At 33.1% G+C, this 20,413-nt stretch overlaps 3 protein-coding genes across 3 annotated transcripts in view; 2 read left to right on the top strand and 1 right to left on the bottom strand.

The window, feature by feature from the left end:
- The window catches only part of LOC109167083 (alpha-amylase-like), a 39,424-nt gene that overhangs the window by 11,044 nt on the left and 7,967 nt on the right, over positions 1-20,413 (top strand). The gene's annotated exons all lie outside the window — the stretch shown is intronic.
- On the bottom strand, positions 732-10,252 carry LOC109167074 (putative receptor-like protein kinase At4g00960). Its single transcript, XM_019315978.1, has 7 exons — positions 9,372-10,252; positions 2,465-2,599; positions 2,217-2,356; positions 1,903-2,113; positions 1,581-1,818; positions 1,327-1,477; positions 732-1,247 (listed from the first exon to the last, which is right to left on the bottom strand). The coding sequence occupies exons 1-7, from the start codon at positions 10,210-10,212 to the stop codon at positions 951-953; spliced, it is 2,013 nt and encodes a 670-aa protein (XP_019171523.1). The 5' UTR covers positions 10,213-10,252; the 3' UTR covers positions 732-950.
- On the top strand, positions 14,950-16,965 carry LOC109167084 (alpha-amylase-like). Its single transcript, XM_019315993.1, has 4 exons — positions 14,950-15,225; positions 15,319-15,451; positions 15,520-16,325; positions 16,453-16,965. The coding sequence occupies exons 1-4, from the start codon at positions 15,145-15,147 to the stop codon at positions 16,636-16,638; spliced, it is 1,206 nt and encodes a 401-aa protein (XP_019171538.1). The 5' UTR covers positions 14,950-15,144; the 3' UTR covers positions 16,639-16,965.

The following is a 20,413-nucleotide window of genomic DNA, read 5'->3' as shown; positions in this document are numbered from 1 at the left end:
ACGGATGGTTCATGTTCCGAACTGAAAAAATAAAATACATTTATTGTTTAATTTAGACTATTTTAAAATAAAAAATAAAATTTTAAAATAAAGACGGTTCAAAATCGCGAATCAGATCCGGAACCGCCGGTTCACGGTTCAAGATTCAATTTTTTTGATACATAATTTTAATAAATTGATATTTAAATATTGGGTTCTAGATCTGAATTATAACCGTAAACTATTAATTCGATTGCTTTAGTATTCGGTTCAATTCAAACCGAACCGTGGTCTTCCCTACGTATACGCAATAATTTGTTGGAGTAATAAAATAAATAAAATGTTTACTTTAAGGGTATAAATGTCAATTTAATATATTAGGGGGAAAAGGCACCACTTTTAGAATAATTGAGGGGGCTAATGTGCTTACCTAAATAATTGAGGGGGAAAAAGTGCTATAAGTATATAACTCAGGGGTAAAAAGTGCCATTTTCCCTTTTTAAATTAGTCAATCAGTTGAGCTGTGTAAAGTAAGTAATATATTTTGTAGATTAATTATGCGGTGTATGTATGTGTTGAAAAGATAAATTCTTCAACATACTTATAACTTCCGAGGCTGATACATACATACTATGGAGCTAAATAAATAATGACTAGCACTATTTGTACACTTTAATTAGTTAATATCATGATTTACCCCGAAAATGACTGCAACGTATAAAACAGGACACAATCAAGATGTTACAAACTACTAAACACCAAAACCATATGCAGATTAAACAGAGCAGCCAATGAACATTCCAAACAATAAAAACTCTACAAAATATTAGCAGCAAGATGGACAATAGTATGAAGAACAAACTCTCAGACAAATATTATCAATATTACAAAAACAATACAGAACTAAAAGCAAAAGCAATGAGCAACCACATGATGTGCTTGAATTGATCATTTTGGTATCACTTCGGATGCTATCTGGGAAACTGCTCACTTATTGACATCTCATTTTTGGTAGACTGATTCGACACCTCTGAACTAACGCTGCTATGGATAAAAAATCCAGGGGCTGAGGGTACTCGAAGGCTCATAGTTAAGTTACTTAACATTTGAAGAACTTCAGTCATTGTTGGTCTATCTGTAACATTTTCTTGAACACACAACAAGGCAATGTGAATGCATTTTGTTATCTCATGCACTGGACTAGATGTACCCCTCAGCATTGGATCCATAACATTTGAAGCAGACCCACCTTTCCAATGTGTCCAAGCCTGTAACAACACTCACAATTTATTTATGTCAATATAATTTGTTACTCATACACACATCAGGACTGATATTCATACTTACATAGCTTAGAAGGTCTTTCATAGATTCTCCGTTTTGAAAACTGGTATTCTTTTGTCCGCTTATAATTTCCAGGACTAACACTCCAAAACTATATACATCTGATCTAATAGAAAATAAACCTTGCCATGCATACTCTGGTGCCATATATCCACTGCAATGCCAAGTGGTTGAATGTGTTACTCTAGTATTTAACTAATAAAATTACTTTGAGTGCATCATCTTCCAGCTAAAAATTAGATTAGTAGAGTACTTACTATGTTCCAACGATTCTGCTTGTAGAACCTTGAGTTTCATCTAAAGTAAACAACCTAGCCATGCCAAAATCTGCAATTTTTGGATTCAAATCTTCATCTAGTAGAATGTTACTTGCTTTGAGATCGCGATGAATAATACGAAGACGAGAGTCTTCATGTAGATAAACAAGCCCTCTGCCAATGCTTTCTATGATTTTGTAGCGCCTCCCCCAATCCAAATATCCATATTTTATAGGATCTAAAATGCAACATTTCTTAACTAATAAGATATGGATTCAAATTTATAAACAAAAGGGAAACACGGGTTTGAGAACTATATTACCAAATAAAATGTGGTCAAGGCCACCGTTGGGGACAAATTCATAGATGAGAATCATTTCTCTTCCTTCCTGGCAGTAACCAAGTAGCCTTACCAAATTCCTGTGCTGAAGCCTAGCCATTAAAGCCACCTCATTTTTAAATTCTAAATTACCTTGCCTTGAATTTTCGGATAACCTCTTCACCGCAATTTCTAGCCCGTTTTCAAGTTTACCCTAATTATTTCCAAATTAATATTTTACTAAAAAAAAAGTTATAAGTTATAGAATATAGAATATCATTATAACTATTAATTAGTAAAGTTAATGCTAAATTTACCTTGTATACAGGTCCAAAACCTCCTTCTCCTAACTTGTTTGCTTCAGAGAAGTTATCTGTGGCATTTTGTATGGTAATCAAATCATACTTCAGGGACTCCACAGTACTAATTTCAACAGTAGAGCTAGTTTCTTCTGGACCTTCACATAGAAACCAAGAATGATCTTTTGAGATTCAACTCAAACATTAAAGCTAAGTGTATGAACAATTAAGTTACAATTTAAAGTCTAATTGAAACTTACACTTACTCTTTACAAAGCTATTGGCCTTCCTTGTTTGCCTTTTTCTTAAGATGACAAAAATGCAAATAGCAACCCCGATGAGACCCGCAGCAATGGCAACTACAATTACAATAATGATGACTGTTTTATTACCATCCTTCCCTGTCCAAAAAAACACTTTATTAATCTCACAATGATATACAAAACTTGAACTTTACAAGTTGGCAGAAGTGTATGCGGAAATAATGGATCTTTTGTGTGCAAAGTCAATGAAAGGCCCGGGACTGATTAGAGGCTCTTTAGACGACTCCTGATTTACCTCTTCTGTCGACTCTTGGACAAGGGTTATGAGGGGATTAGTCTAGCCTAAACGGGAAAATTTAATGTATTAAAAAAAAAAAGTTCACCTGGTGGTGGTGGAAGTGTTGAAACAGATTCATTTATCAGCGAGGTACCGAAGAAGGGGCTAATCTCATAGCGAAAAAAGCAGCTGGGACGCAGTACTCTTGCCCCTATCCTGCCATTGCCATCCGATTTATTCCACAGATCGATAGCAGTGTTTATGCAATCAGTGCAATCACGAACAGATAAATCAGGGGTGCACTGCACATATGAAAATATGGTATGTTGGTCTGGTCCACTTGTAATATCAGCTGCGTACTTGAGGAATGGACCGCCGGCAGCGGCTTGTGTTCTCAGGCGGTCTACCATGTCTGTCAAATTTTGATTAAACTGGGCAGGATGCTCCAGACTGATGCTACTATATTGAGTAATTTCAGGAGTGGTTCGCAGGGAACCTATGATGGATTCATCGGAGTAATATATACTACAGATGTTGTACCACCGGAATGCCTCTTTCTGAGTTGGACACCACTCTAAAATCCTCCGAGCATTATCACTAACACAGCTCCGACATAGATTAATATCAGAATCCCCTCTGCACAGCACAATAGCGCTAACCCTCTCTGATCCTTGCCCAACGGAGCCGTTATAGAATCCATATTCATTTACGTTGTTTGAGAGGGATGGTAAAAGGTTGTCCTGCAGGTTCTTGCGGTATGCGCTGTCTCGACTGTAAGTCCCGTTCCTTCCACAAATATGCCATTCGTAATTAACATCTATATCTTCAGCGCCGGTGGCACAAACATGTAAACTCAAGATTAGGAAAACAACAATCCATTTCTGGAAATCCATGGCCACTTAGTGCCGTTAGTGGATCAACCCCAGAAGATCTGCAGACAATTCAAGGATTAAAAACTAGCTTAGTATAGTGAAAATAAGAAAGAATGCAAAAAAAGGTCACGGCAGGCTTGAAACCAAACTACCTAGTACTAAGTTTCAATCTGTTCAAGCATGCTAGCTAGTTAATCAAATAAGCTACGGACAGGACATATTCAACCTGAATCATATCATAAAGGTAGAAGATATTACACACGTACGTTTCTCTCCTGTCGCCAACTCACCCTGTCCACGAGCTTATTGAATAATGATGAGTGTCAGAATTCTTCCTTTAGGAGGTAAACCATATATATGACCACTTGTAATTACCAAGCTAACTATCCGATCAAGTTAAAATTCTTCTTGTATCTTGAACTAGCTGAAATCTTATTTTTATATTAAAGTATAAAAGAAGGGGAAATTATATTTTCTGTCCTAAAATAATAGTACATTCAATCTCTACGTTATGGGTATTACTCCTTTTAGTTATTGAGTTCTTAAGGAAGTAACACGTTTGGCTTTCTATTGATGTACCAGTCAAAATTTTCGTTACTCTTCAATCCATATGTTAGGGTGTCAACGTTTTTAATCCTTGAGTTGTTAGCAAAATGACTCTTTATGGTCTTTTTTGTGAATGATTTTGTCCAAATTTTAGGTACTCTTTAAAAATCTAAATTGCTCAAGACTACTAACTATAATATAACCATATGATTTGGTGATCAATTATTGTTCCAAATCATATGGTTATATTATAGTTAAGATTTATTTATTTATTTATTTATAACATGGTGCATAAAAATTCAAATTAACCTTAATTTATTTTCATCTCTCTTGCCTCATCCAATCTATCCAAAAACTCACAAATAAACTTCAATTGAGATTATTCTAATGAGGTCAATCTTAAAAATTTAGTACATAGTATTTAATATTACAAATTTTTAAGAACTTAATAAACTACAATAGTAATTGAATTTCAATTTTCAGAGTCACCACGAATCAAAATTTTTGGACTTTTGAGATTTCTAACTATTTTCAGAGTCACCACGGATCAAAATTTTTAGACCTTTGAGATTTCTAACAATTTTCAGAATCACCACGAATCAAAATTTTTAGACCTTTGAGATTTCTAACTCTAGAAATCTCAAAGGTCTAAAAAATTTGATCCGCGGTGACTCTGAAAATTGTAATTCAATTACTATTGTAGTTTATTAAATTCTAAAAAATTTGTAATATTAAATACTATGTACTAAATTTTTAATATAGTTTAAGATTTGTAGTAATCAACCACCTTAAATACCAATTCTTATTTAAATTGTAAATATATTTATGTTCATAATTTTATCATAGCAATTCACACATAATTATTAAATAACAAAATTTTTATATATAAATAAACCTCATATAGGGTATATTTTTATAACATATTTGCCACGGCACAAATACTAGTTTACCCTTAAATAGCATTCCAACCCCAAGTTATTTCAACATACTTTAATCAGTTATTTAATGCATGAACTTGGTCGTCTCTCAAAGTCTTTATTCCCTTTCCCACCGCGAGCTTGTGGAAAAATGATGTAAATGCCAATTCAAACACGACACTCACAAAATTCCACAAATTTTCTTCTTGTTTACTATTGTTGATTTCAGACCTTTTTTTTTTCTTTTTTCTTTTTTCTTTTGGATTGATAAAAATGATAATGATATATTGAAAATTTTTGTTTAGTTACCGGCCTTTCCAATTTTATTTTAAAAAAATTAAAATTTTCATTTTATATTAAAAACTAAAAACTTCTTATAATTCAATTATTTTCAATTTAGTGTAGTGAGTAAAGTAAGCAATACTAATAATGAATGTAATAATATAATTATGATGGTATGTAGATGAGGGGCTAATAATAGAGTATGTGTGTTTTATTTTCTGGTAATAATGTGAAAAACATGTTGCTACTGTTTGAGGGTGTACACTAGGTAAACTTCACTCTTATATAAGAATTTTGAATATAAAACACGAATTATGTTTACACACCAATATGGAACAAACAAAATCCATTGTACCTTTACAAGTATAAGGACTTCAAATAGTGATTGTGAAATTTTTTTTTGTAAATAATGAAACATTGACCCAACCATCCAATAAGTTATGAAGTTATCACGCATTAAGAAAATTCTTTGATGTCGAGTGCCAACCAACATAGAAAAATGACCTAGTAATATTTTTCAATTGGAATATCATAGGTATAGACTTCAATTCCTTGGACCTACCCAACTATTTAGCCAATACCTGCCTAATTTTTTATGTTATTTTTTTCCAAAATGTTTAGTGTATATTTAAAAAATAATAAAATATATGATAACTATTTCTTTTTTTAAATTAATGAACTCAAATAACATTAACAAAGAGTACAAATAAAGAATTTGAATAATATTGCTTAGTATTTCCTATTTCAAGCACTTGGATTTGATCACAACATGGAGCGAAATAACATTATATTGTTGAACAATCATACGCAATCAGTACACATTTACTACAACTTTGATTTTCTTTTAATATTGTATTGACTTCCTGAGTATTGAGAGTCACTTTTAAGTGAGCAACTTTTGAATTTTCTTTAGTGTAAGAAAAATATTTGATACGTGCTCACTTTGCATGTTAATGTATAAGTGTGTACGCACGCGTGTATATATATATATATATATATATATATATATATATATATATTTTTTTTTTTTTTTTGAAAGCGAAGGCGTAGTTATATAATTCAATTTAATTTTGTCATAAAAAAATTGAAGTAAGATATGTACAATTATGCCTAAGTTGAGACTTTTATAATAAATAATTTTAATGCATAAGAATTTACACACATTTAAATAAAATATTTTCATTTAATTAATTTGTACAAAATAATAGAACTTATCAATTCACAAATATATATATATATATATATATATATATATATATATATATATATATATATATATATATATATATATATATATATATATATATATAAAACTACGTCTTCAATTGCTTATTCAACTAAACTTGTAAGAAGAATTCCAAATTAAAGAAAAAGTTCGCAGTGGAAATTGAAAAATTGGAAAACCAATGAGGTTTATTTTGACAGGAAAGTCTTGTTTCGTGTAAAGAATTCTCACTAAGGGTGTTATTATTTTTTCTAATATCATAATAATGTATTATATACTTTTAATCAATTAGTCAATTCATAAACTTATACTTTGTTACATGACATTTATAATAGAAGTAATTATATTGATACATTGGATGTGAAATCTTGAAAAGTCATCATCATTAATGGAGGATAGTGACCTTACGTGTAAGAATTGAAGTAGGCTCTGTTTGGCAAACCTAGCTGAAAAGATATAAGTTAGGAGCTGAAAGCTGAAAAGCTATAAGTTCGGAGCTGAAAACTGAAGAGCTGTTAAACTAGCTGTTATGATTGAAAGTGTTTGGTAAAATTAACTTTTTGATAAGCTGATAAATGTAAAAAGACTAAAAGGGCATCTTCATAAAGTTTAAATTAGTTTTTTACATATTAAAATTTAACATTTTTGTCTTTCAAAAAATTAACATTTTAAAATAAAACTATTAGCATAATCATTATCTAGCAGCTCATAATGAAGTAGCAATATTGTTGCAAATCTAATAATAATAATAATAATAATAATAATAATAATAATAATAATAATTACAGTGAAAGTTGCGGATAAAGGATAAGAGAAAAAAGTTTTAATTGGAAAGGATAAATTATGTCATTTTTTAAAAATAATAAGGATAAAGATAGAAAAAAAGTTAGGAAGTTAGGAGCTTATTTTGAAACGCTACCTGCGTTCCAAAATAAGCTCTTATTTTAAGCTATGAGCTTATTTTGAGAACATTACCAAACAGAATTATAGCTTATTAGTAGCTTAAAATAAGTTATAAGCTCCTAAATAAGCTCTGCCAAACAGAGCCGTATACTACACCATTGCAAAAATTCGAAGTATACTGTGTATTATCATTTACGGAGTACTATACAATAGATGTGTTTGGTCATATTTATACTAGTGATTAAAAGTATTTGTTCAAGTCCCATATATGTGTATCTCATGGTCCACACAATAATTTGCCTTAGCTTTTAACCAAGTGTTGATCACATTTCATTTCTTATTAGACTTTGTTTATATCTACAATAATGTACTCTCTCACTTTAAAAAGTTGATCATCATACTATTTCCTTTTTTTTTTTAAAAGTTGATCATAATAATAATAATAATAATAATAATAATAATAATAATAATAATAATAATAATAATAACAATAATAATTATATTTGCAATTCACTAACTATTTTTTTTACATCTATGCAATTCTAACGTACTTTTAATAATAATAATAATAATAATAATAATAATAATAATAATAATAATAATAATAATAACAACAAAATAATGATAAACTAACAATTAACAAATTTAGCCAAATACATTATGATTTTCGGAAGTATAGCCACATGGTTTTTTTTTTAAAATAAAAAATAAATAAATGGCATGATGTAAGCAACTTCATCTTGCAAGATGCAAGCATCACATTAATTAATATAAAATTAGTCTAATAAAGAAAAAATAAAGAGCTATGAATAATTCCGATCCATTATTTTTATCCAAGTGCAGTACAGAGGTATTTATATTTATTTATTTTGGTGTAAATCACGACGTGGTCCGGATCTTTCATAGAGGTATTTATATGTTAAAGAATATAAGGGCACACAGCAAATATATCAATACAAAAGCTCAATTTATTATTGAGTAACATAAGTCTATGATTAAAAGTAAAAAATCACAATTAAATTCTATCTCCACTCAAGATGCACTCAAAAACCTCATAATTCTAACAAACAAACATAACTGTATTCCTTGGAGGATCACTCAACACTCAACAGAGCATAACAGCTCAACACAAATTATTCTAAACTGCAACTTCTCCTTCGTGCTTCTTGAGCCTTAACTGGATCAGATGATGACACCAAGAACTAGTCCCGCCGCAATTGAAGCAGCAATGGTTACTGTTGGGGCTTTATTACCATCTTTCCCTACAAAAACAAAATCTTTGGATTAGTTTCAGATAAGAAATTTAGTACTGCCATGCATGTACCATGTTAGATTTTTTTTTTTTTTTTTTTTTAATACATTAAGTTTCTCAGCTTAATTTTAAGACCTTAGAACCTAACAAATTATACCATGGATCAGAGTTCATCCTACATTATAGACTCTGGTCTAAAATATCAATTCAAATTATGTGTTACAATTAATAAATTTACACCAAAGTCTACAATACAATGCATGATGGACCAGTGAAGAGTCCTAACTTTAAGATATTGTTGGTGGGAGTCAAATCCCGGCCACCCTACTGTCCTTACGGCGAGGAATGATGAGTTTAGGTAGGGTGGTCTAAGCCTGGTCTAAAATGATTAATTCAAATTATGTGTTACAATTAATAAATTTACACCAAAGTCCACAATACAATGCAAGATGGACCACTGAAGAGTACGTCCTAACTATTGTTGGTGGGAGTCAAACCCCGGCCACCCTATTGTCCTTAATTAGGACGGGAAGCCTGGAATGATGACTTTAGATCAGGTGGTCTGAGCACTCCATGTTACAAATTTTGAAAAAAGAAGTTAATTATGTCATGTAAGACCTTGCACAAAAAGTTTACCTGACTGCGGTGGCGGAGGAGGAGAAGAAGCAGGTGAAGGCGAAGCTAGTGGTGGTGGAAGTGGTTGAGGTGTTGAATGAGATCCGTTAATGAGCGAGGCACCGAAGAAGGGGCTAATCTCATAGCGAAAAAAGCAGCTGGGACGCAGAACTCTTGCCCCTATCATCCCATTACCCTTCGATTTATTCCATAGAGCGAAAGCACTCTTCAGGCAATTTTCGCAATCGCGAACAGACAAATCAGGGGTGCACTGCACATACGCATATATGGTCTGGGAGTCCGGTCCCGCCGTACTATTAGCCGCGTACTTGAGGAACGGACCGCCATTCACGGCTTGTCTTCTTAGTCTGTCTACCAGGCTTGTCAAATCCTGATTAAACTGACCAGGATTCTGAACAGGGGTGATACTATGTTGTTCGATTTCAGGAGTGGTTCGCAAAGAACCTATGATGGATTCATGGGAGTAATATATACTGCAGATGTTGTACCACCGGAATGCCTCCTTCTGATTAGGACACCACTGTTTAATCCTCACAGCATTGTCGCTAACACAGCTACGACATACGCTCAGTTCAACGTCCCCTCTGCATAGCACGGCGGCGCTAGCCCTCTCCGAGTCTTGCCCAACGGAACCGTTGTAGAATCCGTATTGGTTTACGTTGTTTGAGAGGGACGACAGAAGTGTGTTGAGGTTGTTGTCGTATGTGCTGTTTGGAGTGTAGTTCCCACTCGTTCCGCACTGGTGCCATTCGTAATTGGGATCTATGTTGTCGGCGGCTATGGTGGCGGAACAAAGATGTAAACTCAGGAGTATGAAAATAATCCATTCCTGCGAATCCATGACTCACTCAAGCCCGGGATCGTCGAGGAACAGATTAAAAAAACTAGTATAATATAAGAATGCAATATAATGAGAGAGAGGTCTGGGGGTACGGTTGAATTGAAACTAATTAAACTGCCCAGTGTATGTTTCAATACAAGCATGCATACTAATAAATAGGCTACGGCTCGCCCCCGGACCGGACTTCTCCCAAATTAAAGGTTGAATTCGCAACCCCAACTCAAAAGAACATTTTGGTAGATGTAAATTACAGTGACTCAATGTCTCAGCAGATAGAACCAAATATTGTGCGTGCACAAGGGATCTGTCCACTTTAATATAATCTCTACATTGTTATGTTTGAACCTTGTCTCTTCGCTCCGGGACTTAATAGTGATTTGTTGTTGACTTGATGTTACAACTAAAGGCTGCAACATGGATGTCCGAATCCCACGTGAAACATGACCCTTGTGAGCACTTGAAAATTAGGATCTGACCGATGGGCTAATTGCTACACTCACAATTTATCTTTGCCGTGGTTCTAGGAGCAGAATTTTATAGACTTGGGAATAATTGGATGAAGTTGGGTTAACATAAGTATATATATATATATATATATATATATATATATGGCTATAACTTGGCCAATTCAGTCAAATTAGTCACATAATTAATAATTAATTTAGTAACTATAATGTTTAAAGTTTAACTTTTTGTCTAGGCCACGATATGCAATCTAAGCTGTCTAACTTCTTATAATTTTTTGTTGGTCAGGATTGCCAGGGGCAAGTTTCACCCACGGTCCAAAATCAAATGCGCTACAGCTTTAATTTTCATTTTCATTTTGCTGATATTTGTTGCCTACTTGACTTTGTCCCAAATCTTACGTGTCAAACAAACGTGTGGAAAAAGAGAAGGGTAACATATATTTTCCAAAAAATATGAATTACATTTTTTTTTTTTGTTTTTGTTTTTGTTTTGTTTTTTTTTTTTGGTTTTATTTTCTTCCATTGGAGTTTTAACATTTGATATACTGTATTGAAAAAATGTCATATGGCTCAAAGATGGACTTATCCAACTTGACATGCCAAATGATCATTGACCCACGGTCAAAACAGTGGCAATAGTCAATTGACCCATTATGAGAATCTAGAAAGGAACAAGTTAGTGTGCTGACATTTTTAGGGGTCTATTTCAAGGAATGTCATTCCATTTCTGACCTATTCTATGAATCAAATATGTCATTAATATATTGACAGTAGGGATGTTGGATTAATTTTCTGGTTATCGATTGGAGGGATACTTTTGAACAACTAAAAAAGGAAGAAGAAAGGAACAAGTTGAGCTCAATACGCATGCTCGCATCTAATTATTGCTGAAAACATACATATATGACATGACCAGTATTTTATTATTATTAATTTAGTTAATTATATTTTTTATTTTAAATTTATAGATAACAGTCTACTTTTAGTCTTTTTTTTTTTTTTTTAATTAGAACATCTACATTTAGTCATAGTATTATTATGTCATAACCATTTTTAGTCATCCATCAAAAAAATCGTTGGAATGACATTAAATATAAGGACATTTAGATTTTTTTTTTTTTAATACAAAGTGGGTTGGCCGCTATATTTATATTTTGATTTTGTTGAAAAATTCCTATTTAAAGACTGAAATATTCCTGTATTTAAGGCATTTGAACGATTTTGTTGATAAATGATCAAAAATAATTATGTCACAATAATACTAAGATCAAATGAGATATTGTAAAATAAAAGTCTAAAAATGGAATGTCACATATAAATTTAGGACAAAAAAAAAAATTAACTTTATTAATTTTTATGTAAGACTTCGTTACTCAATATTTTATGCCTAACTCTCTCCTTTTCTTTTTCATTTTGTTTTGTTTTCAATTTATAAAATACATTTATGTGTCCATTATCTCTATTTTCCTCAAGAAAATTGAACCTTTTTTTTCCTAAAACAAACAAATATATTATATAGAAGCCAATAAAATCAATTTACATATTATCCAATTATCTAAATATAAAAAGTGGTAAGCTTGTAAGTGCAGACTAAACTCTCAAAGCTATTACAAATTATGAACAAAGAATATAATAAGGCAAAGCAAATACATCGAAGAAAAGACAATCAGTTATTCTATTAGTTGCTAAATAAATGTAACGCAAAAGAAAAGAAATATTATGAACAAAGAATAGGACAATACAAATATGGCAAAGTTAAAACAAGAGTAAATACTTAAAATGGTCCCTCGACTATAGCTAAATTCACAAATTGGTCTTCGACTTTCAATTTCAACCAATTAAGTTCTTAACTTTATAAATTTAACACAATTTAGTCCTTTAGTCCTCTGTCTATTTGACCGTTTTTTGACTGTGATTTTTGAGAATATATATGTAATTTCATGGTCCATCATCGATTTTTTAAGGTTCCGGTTGCATTTACAGACCGCACTGTTACATTCGAATCCACTACCGAAAGCAATCTACTAAATCTGGTCGCCTTTCTCCATCCCCCCTTTGTATTCAATGTAGTTGAGTTCGTATCAGAGCGAAGAAGATGACGTGTTTCCGAACCGGTGCAACGTCATCCTGGAGGCCTCCACGTGCTCCGACGAGAGTTGAAGGTTTTTCTATAGATCGTCAATCATGGTCAACAAACGGTCAAATAGATGGAGGACCAAATCGTGTCAAAATTGCAAAGTTAAGGACTTAATTGGTTGAAATTGAAAGTTGAGAACTAATTTGTGAATTTAGCTATAGTCGAGGGACCATTTTAGATATTTACTCTTTTTTTGGATGTTACTGGCCCTATTACATTGTAGTATCTGTTCATATACTTTCTCAACCTACTGAAACACAAAGAACCAAAATAACGCCTCCACTGAGACTTGAACTTACAACCTTTCAAATGGAAGTCCAACCCGGATACCATTAGACCACATAGTCCTGGTAGATATTTACTCTTAAAACAATCAACTATTATATTAGTCTCTAAATAAATGTAACGTAAAAAAAAAAAAAATTACAATCAACGTCATCGCTTACCTATGGTCCTATACAACAAGGACTAGGTGCTAATTAGCCAGTATGAGTATCCATCTCCATCGTTGAGAAATCATTTTCCACGCAACCACTATGAACTTTGTGTCATTTTCTTGTACAAATTGAACACCAAGACAATATAATGTGAATGTGGATGCATTCCACTATTTTAAGCACTGTTGAAAGAATCAAACATGGAGTCATCCCACTCTTCCCCAATCAACACTAACGCGTAGTCATTTGAAATTTTCTAACGGGACCAAAATGTATTGAGCTTCAATCGTTATACCCTACACCACGGCGCACATAGCACTGTGCGCCGCGCGCCTCTCAAAACGACGTCGTTTTGGGGTCGTTTTGGGAGGCGCGGTAGGAAGTTGCTGGGATTATGTGTATTTGTTCACACAGTTATGTGTATTGGTTCATACAGTTATGTACATTTTTTATACAATTATGTACATTCTTTTTATACAATTATGTACATCCGAATCAGAAAATTTGTGTGTATTATGTTAATAGTTGATGTGTATTATGTTAATAGTTGATGTGTATTATGTTAAAAGTTTATGTTTATTATGTATTATGTTATATTATGTGTATTATCTTTTAAAAAGAGTTGTATATTTTGTTATATAATTATGTACATTCATGTATACAATTATGTGTATTCTAGTATAACATTATGTACATTCTTGAACAGCGGTTTTTTTTTTTTAAAGAAAAAACTACTGCCATTCACTGGGGCGGAAAATTCAAAAAAATAAATAAATTAAAACGACGTCGTTTTGCATCTGGGCGCATAGTGCAACGCGCGCCGTGGTGTAGGATATAAATTGCCATTGAGCTTGGTTAGGGCCATAGAGAGTTATTTTGGGCCCATCATTTATTTTTATTTTTAATTTATATATGTTTTTGATAGTATGTATAAGATACAAAACAAATAACCTCTAATCTAGCTATGTAAAAAGGCTTTGGTTCTCGTATACAAAATTTAGGGTACGTATATAACAAGTGCTGAAACTGTCAAGTACGGAGTATCTTATAGTTTAATGACATTTTTATCAAGTTCTTAGGTCTGAGTCATTGCTGGAAAATTCGCTATTGCTAATCGATAGAAACATTGGTCAGTTTTCTGTATGAATATATGAAATGATGCTTTTTTATATGTTGTTCTAAATGGAGTTCAAATGATATCATCTTCAATATTTTCCCAATAAATGAAACCAATGCACTCGTGTTCAAGTTATACGTCATTGAGATGTACATTGCACATGAAACACTAGCTATTATTAGAGATGAACAGATATTCTTTTTCTCAATTTTTTGTTCATTTTAAATTATTTTAAGGAGTCATATTTTTTTGAAACCTATTTTATGGAGTCATATAAAAATATCATTATTTGGTAATATATATTCCATTTAAATTTAAATATTAAAAATTATTATTTTATATTGTGTATGAATTTTGTAGTGTGTATTGTAGGAAAATGATGTGATGAATAAAATTTTCCTGACGCAACTCGTTCCCAATTGTCAAAATACAAGATCGCAAGGGAGAGTTGATTATAATGCACGTGGAAAAGACTTTGCAGTAGGAGAAACCAACACGAATTGAAGCTGGAAATCAACAATTAATATCTCTCATCAATCTAATACAGTACTAAGAAATAAGTCTTGTTTGTATTTGGGGAAAGAATAAGTCCTGTCTCCAATAAATGCGAAATTTCCTCTTAAAGTCTAAACCCAAAAAGGCTCATCTCAACAGGGTGTGAAACCAGACTTTTCTAATGCACAACTAGTCTGAGTGTCAATCCAAAGTCTAAATAACTCCCCTAATCTCACCGCTGCTTCTCCTCATCTGGGTTTAAACCAATAATTCACAAAAATGAATCTTTTTCAGTTTCTTTCTTGCTTCTGTCTTGCCTGCATTTTTGTTCCTACAATTGGCTCTACTCTGTTATTCCAGGTATCATCCCAGCATATATATATTATATTATCTGTATTGTATGCACGGTTTTGATTGATTTCGACATGATTAATTTGATGTTGTTTGATTCAGGGGTTCAACTGGGAATCAAACAAGCAGCAAGGTGGATGGTACAACTCGCTCACAAATTTGATCCCGGATTTAGCTAATGCTGGGATAACTCATGTTTGGTTGCCACCACCATCCCACTCTGTAGCTCCCGAAGGTGCTATCTTTTTCTTGTTTCTTGATCCATGTTTATGATGGCCAGATTTTGACAATTTTTGAGTTCAGGGTATATGCCTGGAAGGCTGTATGACTTGGATGCATCCAAGTATGGAAATAAGCAACAACTGCAAGCACTGGTGGCAGCGCTTCACGACAAAGGGATAAAGGCGGTGGCCGACATAGTGATAAACCATAGATGTGCTGACAACAAAGACAACAGGGGGATTTACTGCATCTTCGAAGGTGGCACGACGGATGACCGCCTCGACTGGGGTCCGGACCTCATCTGCAAAGACGACATTCAATACTCCGACGGCACTGGCAATGCCGACACCGGTAAAGACTTCGTCCCCGCCCCCGATATTGATCATCTTAACCCCAGGGTACAGAAGGAGTTATCGGAGTGGATGAATTGGCTCAAGTCTGAGATTGGGTTTGATGGATGGAGATTCGATTTTGTCAGGGGATATGCAGCTAACATTACCAAGGTTTACATGGAGAATACTACGCCAGAGTTCGCCGTCGGCCAGTTTTGGAACTATATGTCTTATGGCTCAGATGGAAAACCGGATTATAACCAGGATGATCACAGGAATGAGTTATCCCAGTGGGTGCAGAATGGCGGTGGGGCTGTTACGGCGTTTGATTTCACGACCAAAGGAATTCTTCAGGCTGCTGTGCTAGGTGAGCTTTGGAGATTGAAGGATTCCCATGGAAAGCCTCCAGGATTGATAGGAATATCGCCAAAAAATGCTGTCACTTTTATAGATAGTCATGACACCGGATCAACACAACACCAATGGCCTTTTCCCAGGGATAAAGTTATTCAGGGATATGCTTACATCCTCACCCATCCTGGAGTACCATGTGTGGTAAAGTTTTATTTTTATATTTTATAAGAAATGTTATATCTTATATCTGTTCCGATCAACACTCGTCAAGTCCAATAAAAGATTATTACCAGATTACTTACTAAATTCTTGTTCTTTGTTTTTGCAGTTCTATGACCATTTCTTTGATTGGGGATTGAAGGATGACATTTTAAAATTGACTTCAATCAGGAATAGAAATGGGATTAATGAAACAAGTAGCGTGGAGATTTTAGCTGCTGATGCAGATGTTTATGTTGCAAAGATTGATGACAAAGTTATAATTAAGATTGGCCCAAAGTATGATGTAGGGTAACTTATTCCACCAAATTTCAACATGTTAACATTTGGACAAGATTATGCTGTGTGGGGGGCCGAGGCGTGGTAACATCTGGCAACGGTATAATGAAGATTAGGTTAAAGTACAATGTAAGAAAATTTATTCTTTTCATATACTCTATCAAGTTGGAGTATGAAAATCATTTGAGTTTGGAATTCAATTTTTAGGAGAACAATGATTATACCGTGTATGAGAAAAAGCAAATTTAACTTCATAAATCATAATTAATTCAAATAAATATGTACCTTGTAGTCTTTTAATTTCTTTTAGAATAATGCATTAATTTATATAGTTCTTTTTAAATGTAATGTCCACAGGACTAAACAATTAGTATATATTAAATACAACGAATACAATATTAAAACTTGCAAATTGGTTGCTCAATTAATACATTTTTCATGATTTTATTTTGATGTATAAATTCATAATGATGTATATATATATATATATATATATATATATATATATATATATATATATATATATATATATATATATATATATATATATATATATATATATATATATAGAAGAGCGCTCATATGCGGCGGGGTCTTACGGTGCGGCGGTGCGGTCAAATTCCAGAATACACCAACAGTGTTAACAATATGTACCAACAGTGTAATAAAAACACACCCCAATGAAATGTAATAAAACATCACAAAATACACCACAGACTCAAAAAAACACACCATATAACTCACCACCCCCAATGGTGTATTTCCGAACAGTGTATGGTGTTTTTACTCACACCTAATGGTGTGTGTTTGGTGATGCAGGGCTCTGTTTACTCTGTTTTGTGTGGTGTATTTCCTAAAGTTGATGGTGCATATTTGGTGAACTATTGGTGTTGCCGCACCGTAAGAAATAACCGCACCGTAAGACACTGCCGCACCTGAACCTGCCTATATATATATATATATATATATATATATATATATATATATACTTTTAATCAGTTAGTCAATTCATAAACTTATACTTTGTTACATGGCACGATAGTGACCTTATGCTGCTGCTGCTGCTACTACTACTACTACTACTACTACTACTACTACTACTACTACTACTACTACTACTACTACTACTACTACTACTACTACTACTACTACTACTACTACTACTACTACTACTACTACTACTACTACTACTACTACTACTACTACTACTACTACTACTACTACTACTACTACTACTACTACTACTACTATACTACTACTACTACTACTACTACTACTACTACTACTACTACTACTACTACTACTACTACTACTACTACTACTACTACTACTACTACTACTACTACTACTACTACTACTACTACTACTACTACTACTACTACTACTACTACTACTACTACTATACTACTACTACTACTACTACTACTACTACTACTACTACTACTACTACTACTATACTACTACTACTACTACTACTACTACTACTACTACTACTACTACTACTACTACTACTACTACTACTACTACTACTACTACTACTACTACTACTACTACTACTACTACTACTACTACTACTACTACTACTACTATACTACTACTACTACTACTACTACTATACTACTACTACTACTACTACTACTACTACTACTACTACTACTACTACTACTACTACTACTACTACTACTACTACTACTACTACTATACTACTACTACTACTACTACTACTACTACTACTACTACTATACTACTACTACTACTACTACTACTACTACTACTACTACTATACTACTATACTACTACTACTACTACTACTACTACTACTACTACTACTACTAATAATACTACTACTAATAATACTACTACTAATAATACTAATAATAATAATAATAATAATAATAATTTCATTTTTGGTCCTACTGTTATATGGGTCATTCCAATTTTAGTCCACCATAATTATTTTTGTCACATTGCGTCCACTATTATTAAAAGTGTTCTAATTTTAGTCCATGAAAAATCTTAAAATTGATTAAAATTGGAACACTTTTAATAATAGTGGATATAATGTGACAAAAATAATTATATTGGTGGACTAAAATTAGAAAAATCTTATAACAGTAGAACCAAAAATGAAATTCAATAATAATGATGATGATGCCTTGAAACCACAAGATAGTTGTCATCACTCAAGGCACTCTCAACACTTTGTACCCTAGATTTTGGTAGAGGAGAACCAAACCCTTTTTAACTAGATCAGAGGTTATTGGTTGCTATGAATCTTATTCATACTATCAAAAACATATACTCTTTTTGTTCATTTTATGTGTCATGTTGGTGAATGAGACTTGATTAAAGTTATTTACAATTTAATTTTTCATAATATTAAATTTAGAATTAGTATATAAAATTGATATATTTAGAAACTACATTAAAAGTATTATTAAATACAAAAAAATCAAATTTAAAAATTTTAATAAAATGCTAAAAATTTATCTGAATTTTATGTTGCTGGGCAAGTGGTGAGCGGTGTGTGGAGCTGTATTTGGAAACTGAAAATACCACCAAAGGTCCATAACTTCTTATGGCGTTGCCTTCATAATGTCATCCCTACGCTTGTTGCACTTCAAAGCCGGAGAGTAGAAGTTGATGCTGCTTGTCCTTTATGCCAGCAGGAGCCTGAAACCTTGAATCATCTGATGTGTGGCTGTGAGAAGGTGAGTCCTTTGTGGCATGATCTGCTTCATCAACCCCTCCCTCATAATGATGATTTCTGTGTGTGGTTGACTGGGATGGGATTTTGATATCCAATGATATAGAGAAGAAAGTGTTGGTTGCTGCAGTCTGTTGGTGCATATGGATGGGGAGAAATGCGTTGGTTTGGAATGCTAAGCAGTGGCAGTGTTCTTATATCAAGATGGAAGTAACACGGCTTGTGAATGAATGGAGTGAGCTGCATTTGTCTTTGCCGAATGGAGAAGCTGCACCACATGTTTTGAATATTCCTAATTTAGGGGATGTTTTTAGAGTTTTTGTTGATGCTACTGTTCATGATGGGGGTGGTCAGGCTTTCTATGGTTGTGTTGTTTTTGATAACAATGGAAATTACGTGGGAGCAAAAAATGGCAGCATACGTTGCTTAAATGATGTCCACTTCGCAGAGGCAGTGGCCGTTAAAGAGGCTTTGTCATGGGTTAAAGAACTAGGCTACATGAAGGTTGCGATTCTTTCGGACTGTCTGATGGTTTGTACACTCCTGAATAGCTCTGGAACTGATTTGTCATATGCAGGTTGTGCTATTGATGCATGTAAGGAGTTTCGTAGACACTTTGAAGTAGTGTCCTTTAATTATATTTCTAGATCAGTTAATAAGTGTGCTCACGCTGTAGCACGAGCATCTTATTCCCAAACTGGTCCGTCTGTTTGGATTTCATCTTTACCCGCTTGTATTCAACATTTAATTTAATAAAGTTCTTTCTTCCTTCAAAAAAAAAAATGCTAATAGAAATAAGTAAAGAAGAAAGTGTTGGTTTGACCAATGAATAGTAAGTTAGACATATAAAATAGGACAAAGGAAGTATAAATTAGAAATCAAAATAAATGATGGGACCAAAATAACTCAGCAAATTATGGTGTGGACCCAGGTCCATTTTTGTAAGGTGGATCCGAATTATATTCACAAATTTTGAATTTTATATTCACAATTTTTTTATCTCAATATACAAAACTACAGAACTCAATATTAACAATCGCACAACTCTATATTCATAGGCGGATCTACAATGGGTTAACTGCCC

Source organism: Ipomoea nil, unplaced genomic scaffold (genome assembly GCF_001879475.1).
Source record: "Ipomoea nil cultivar Tokyo-kokei standard unplaced genomic scaffold, Asagao_1.1 scaffold3147, whole genome shotgun sequence".
Classification (NCBI taxonomy): Eukaryota; Viridiplantae; Streptophyta; class Magnoliopsida; order Solanales; family Convolvulaceae; genus Ipomoea; species Ipomoea nil.
This window is presented reverse-complemented; position numbering and strand designations above follow the sequence as displayed.

Coding starts and splice junctions, on each gene's coding strand:
- LOC109167084 (XM_019315993.1), top strand. CDS start 15,145: ATGAATCTTTTTCAGTTTCTTTCTTGCTTCTGTCTTGCCTGCATTTTT. Junction 15,452..15,519: donor CCACTCTGTAGCTCCCGAAG/GTGCTATCTTTT, acceptor TTTTGAGTTCAG/GGTATATGCCTGGAAGGCTG. Junction 16,326..16,452: donor ATCCTGGAGTACCATGTGTG/GTAAAGTTTTAT, acceptor TTGTTTTTGCAG/TTCTATGACCATTTCTTTGA.
- LOC109167074 (XM_019315978.1), bottom strand. CDS start 10,212: ATGGATTCGCAGGAATGGATTATTTTCATACTCCTGAGTTTACATCTT. Junction 2,357..2,464: donor GGCCAATAGCTTTGTAAAGA/GTAAGTGTAAGT, acceptor TTCTATGTGAAG/GTCCAGAAGAAACTAGCTCT. Junction 1,478..1,580: donor AGCAGAATCGTTGGAACATA/GTAAGTACTCTA, acceptor TTGGCATTGCAG/TGGATATATGGCACCAGAGT.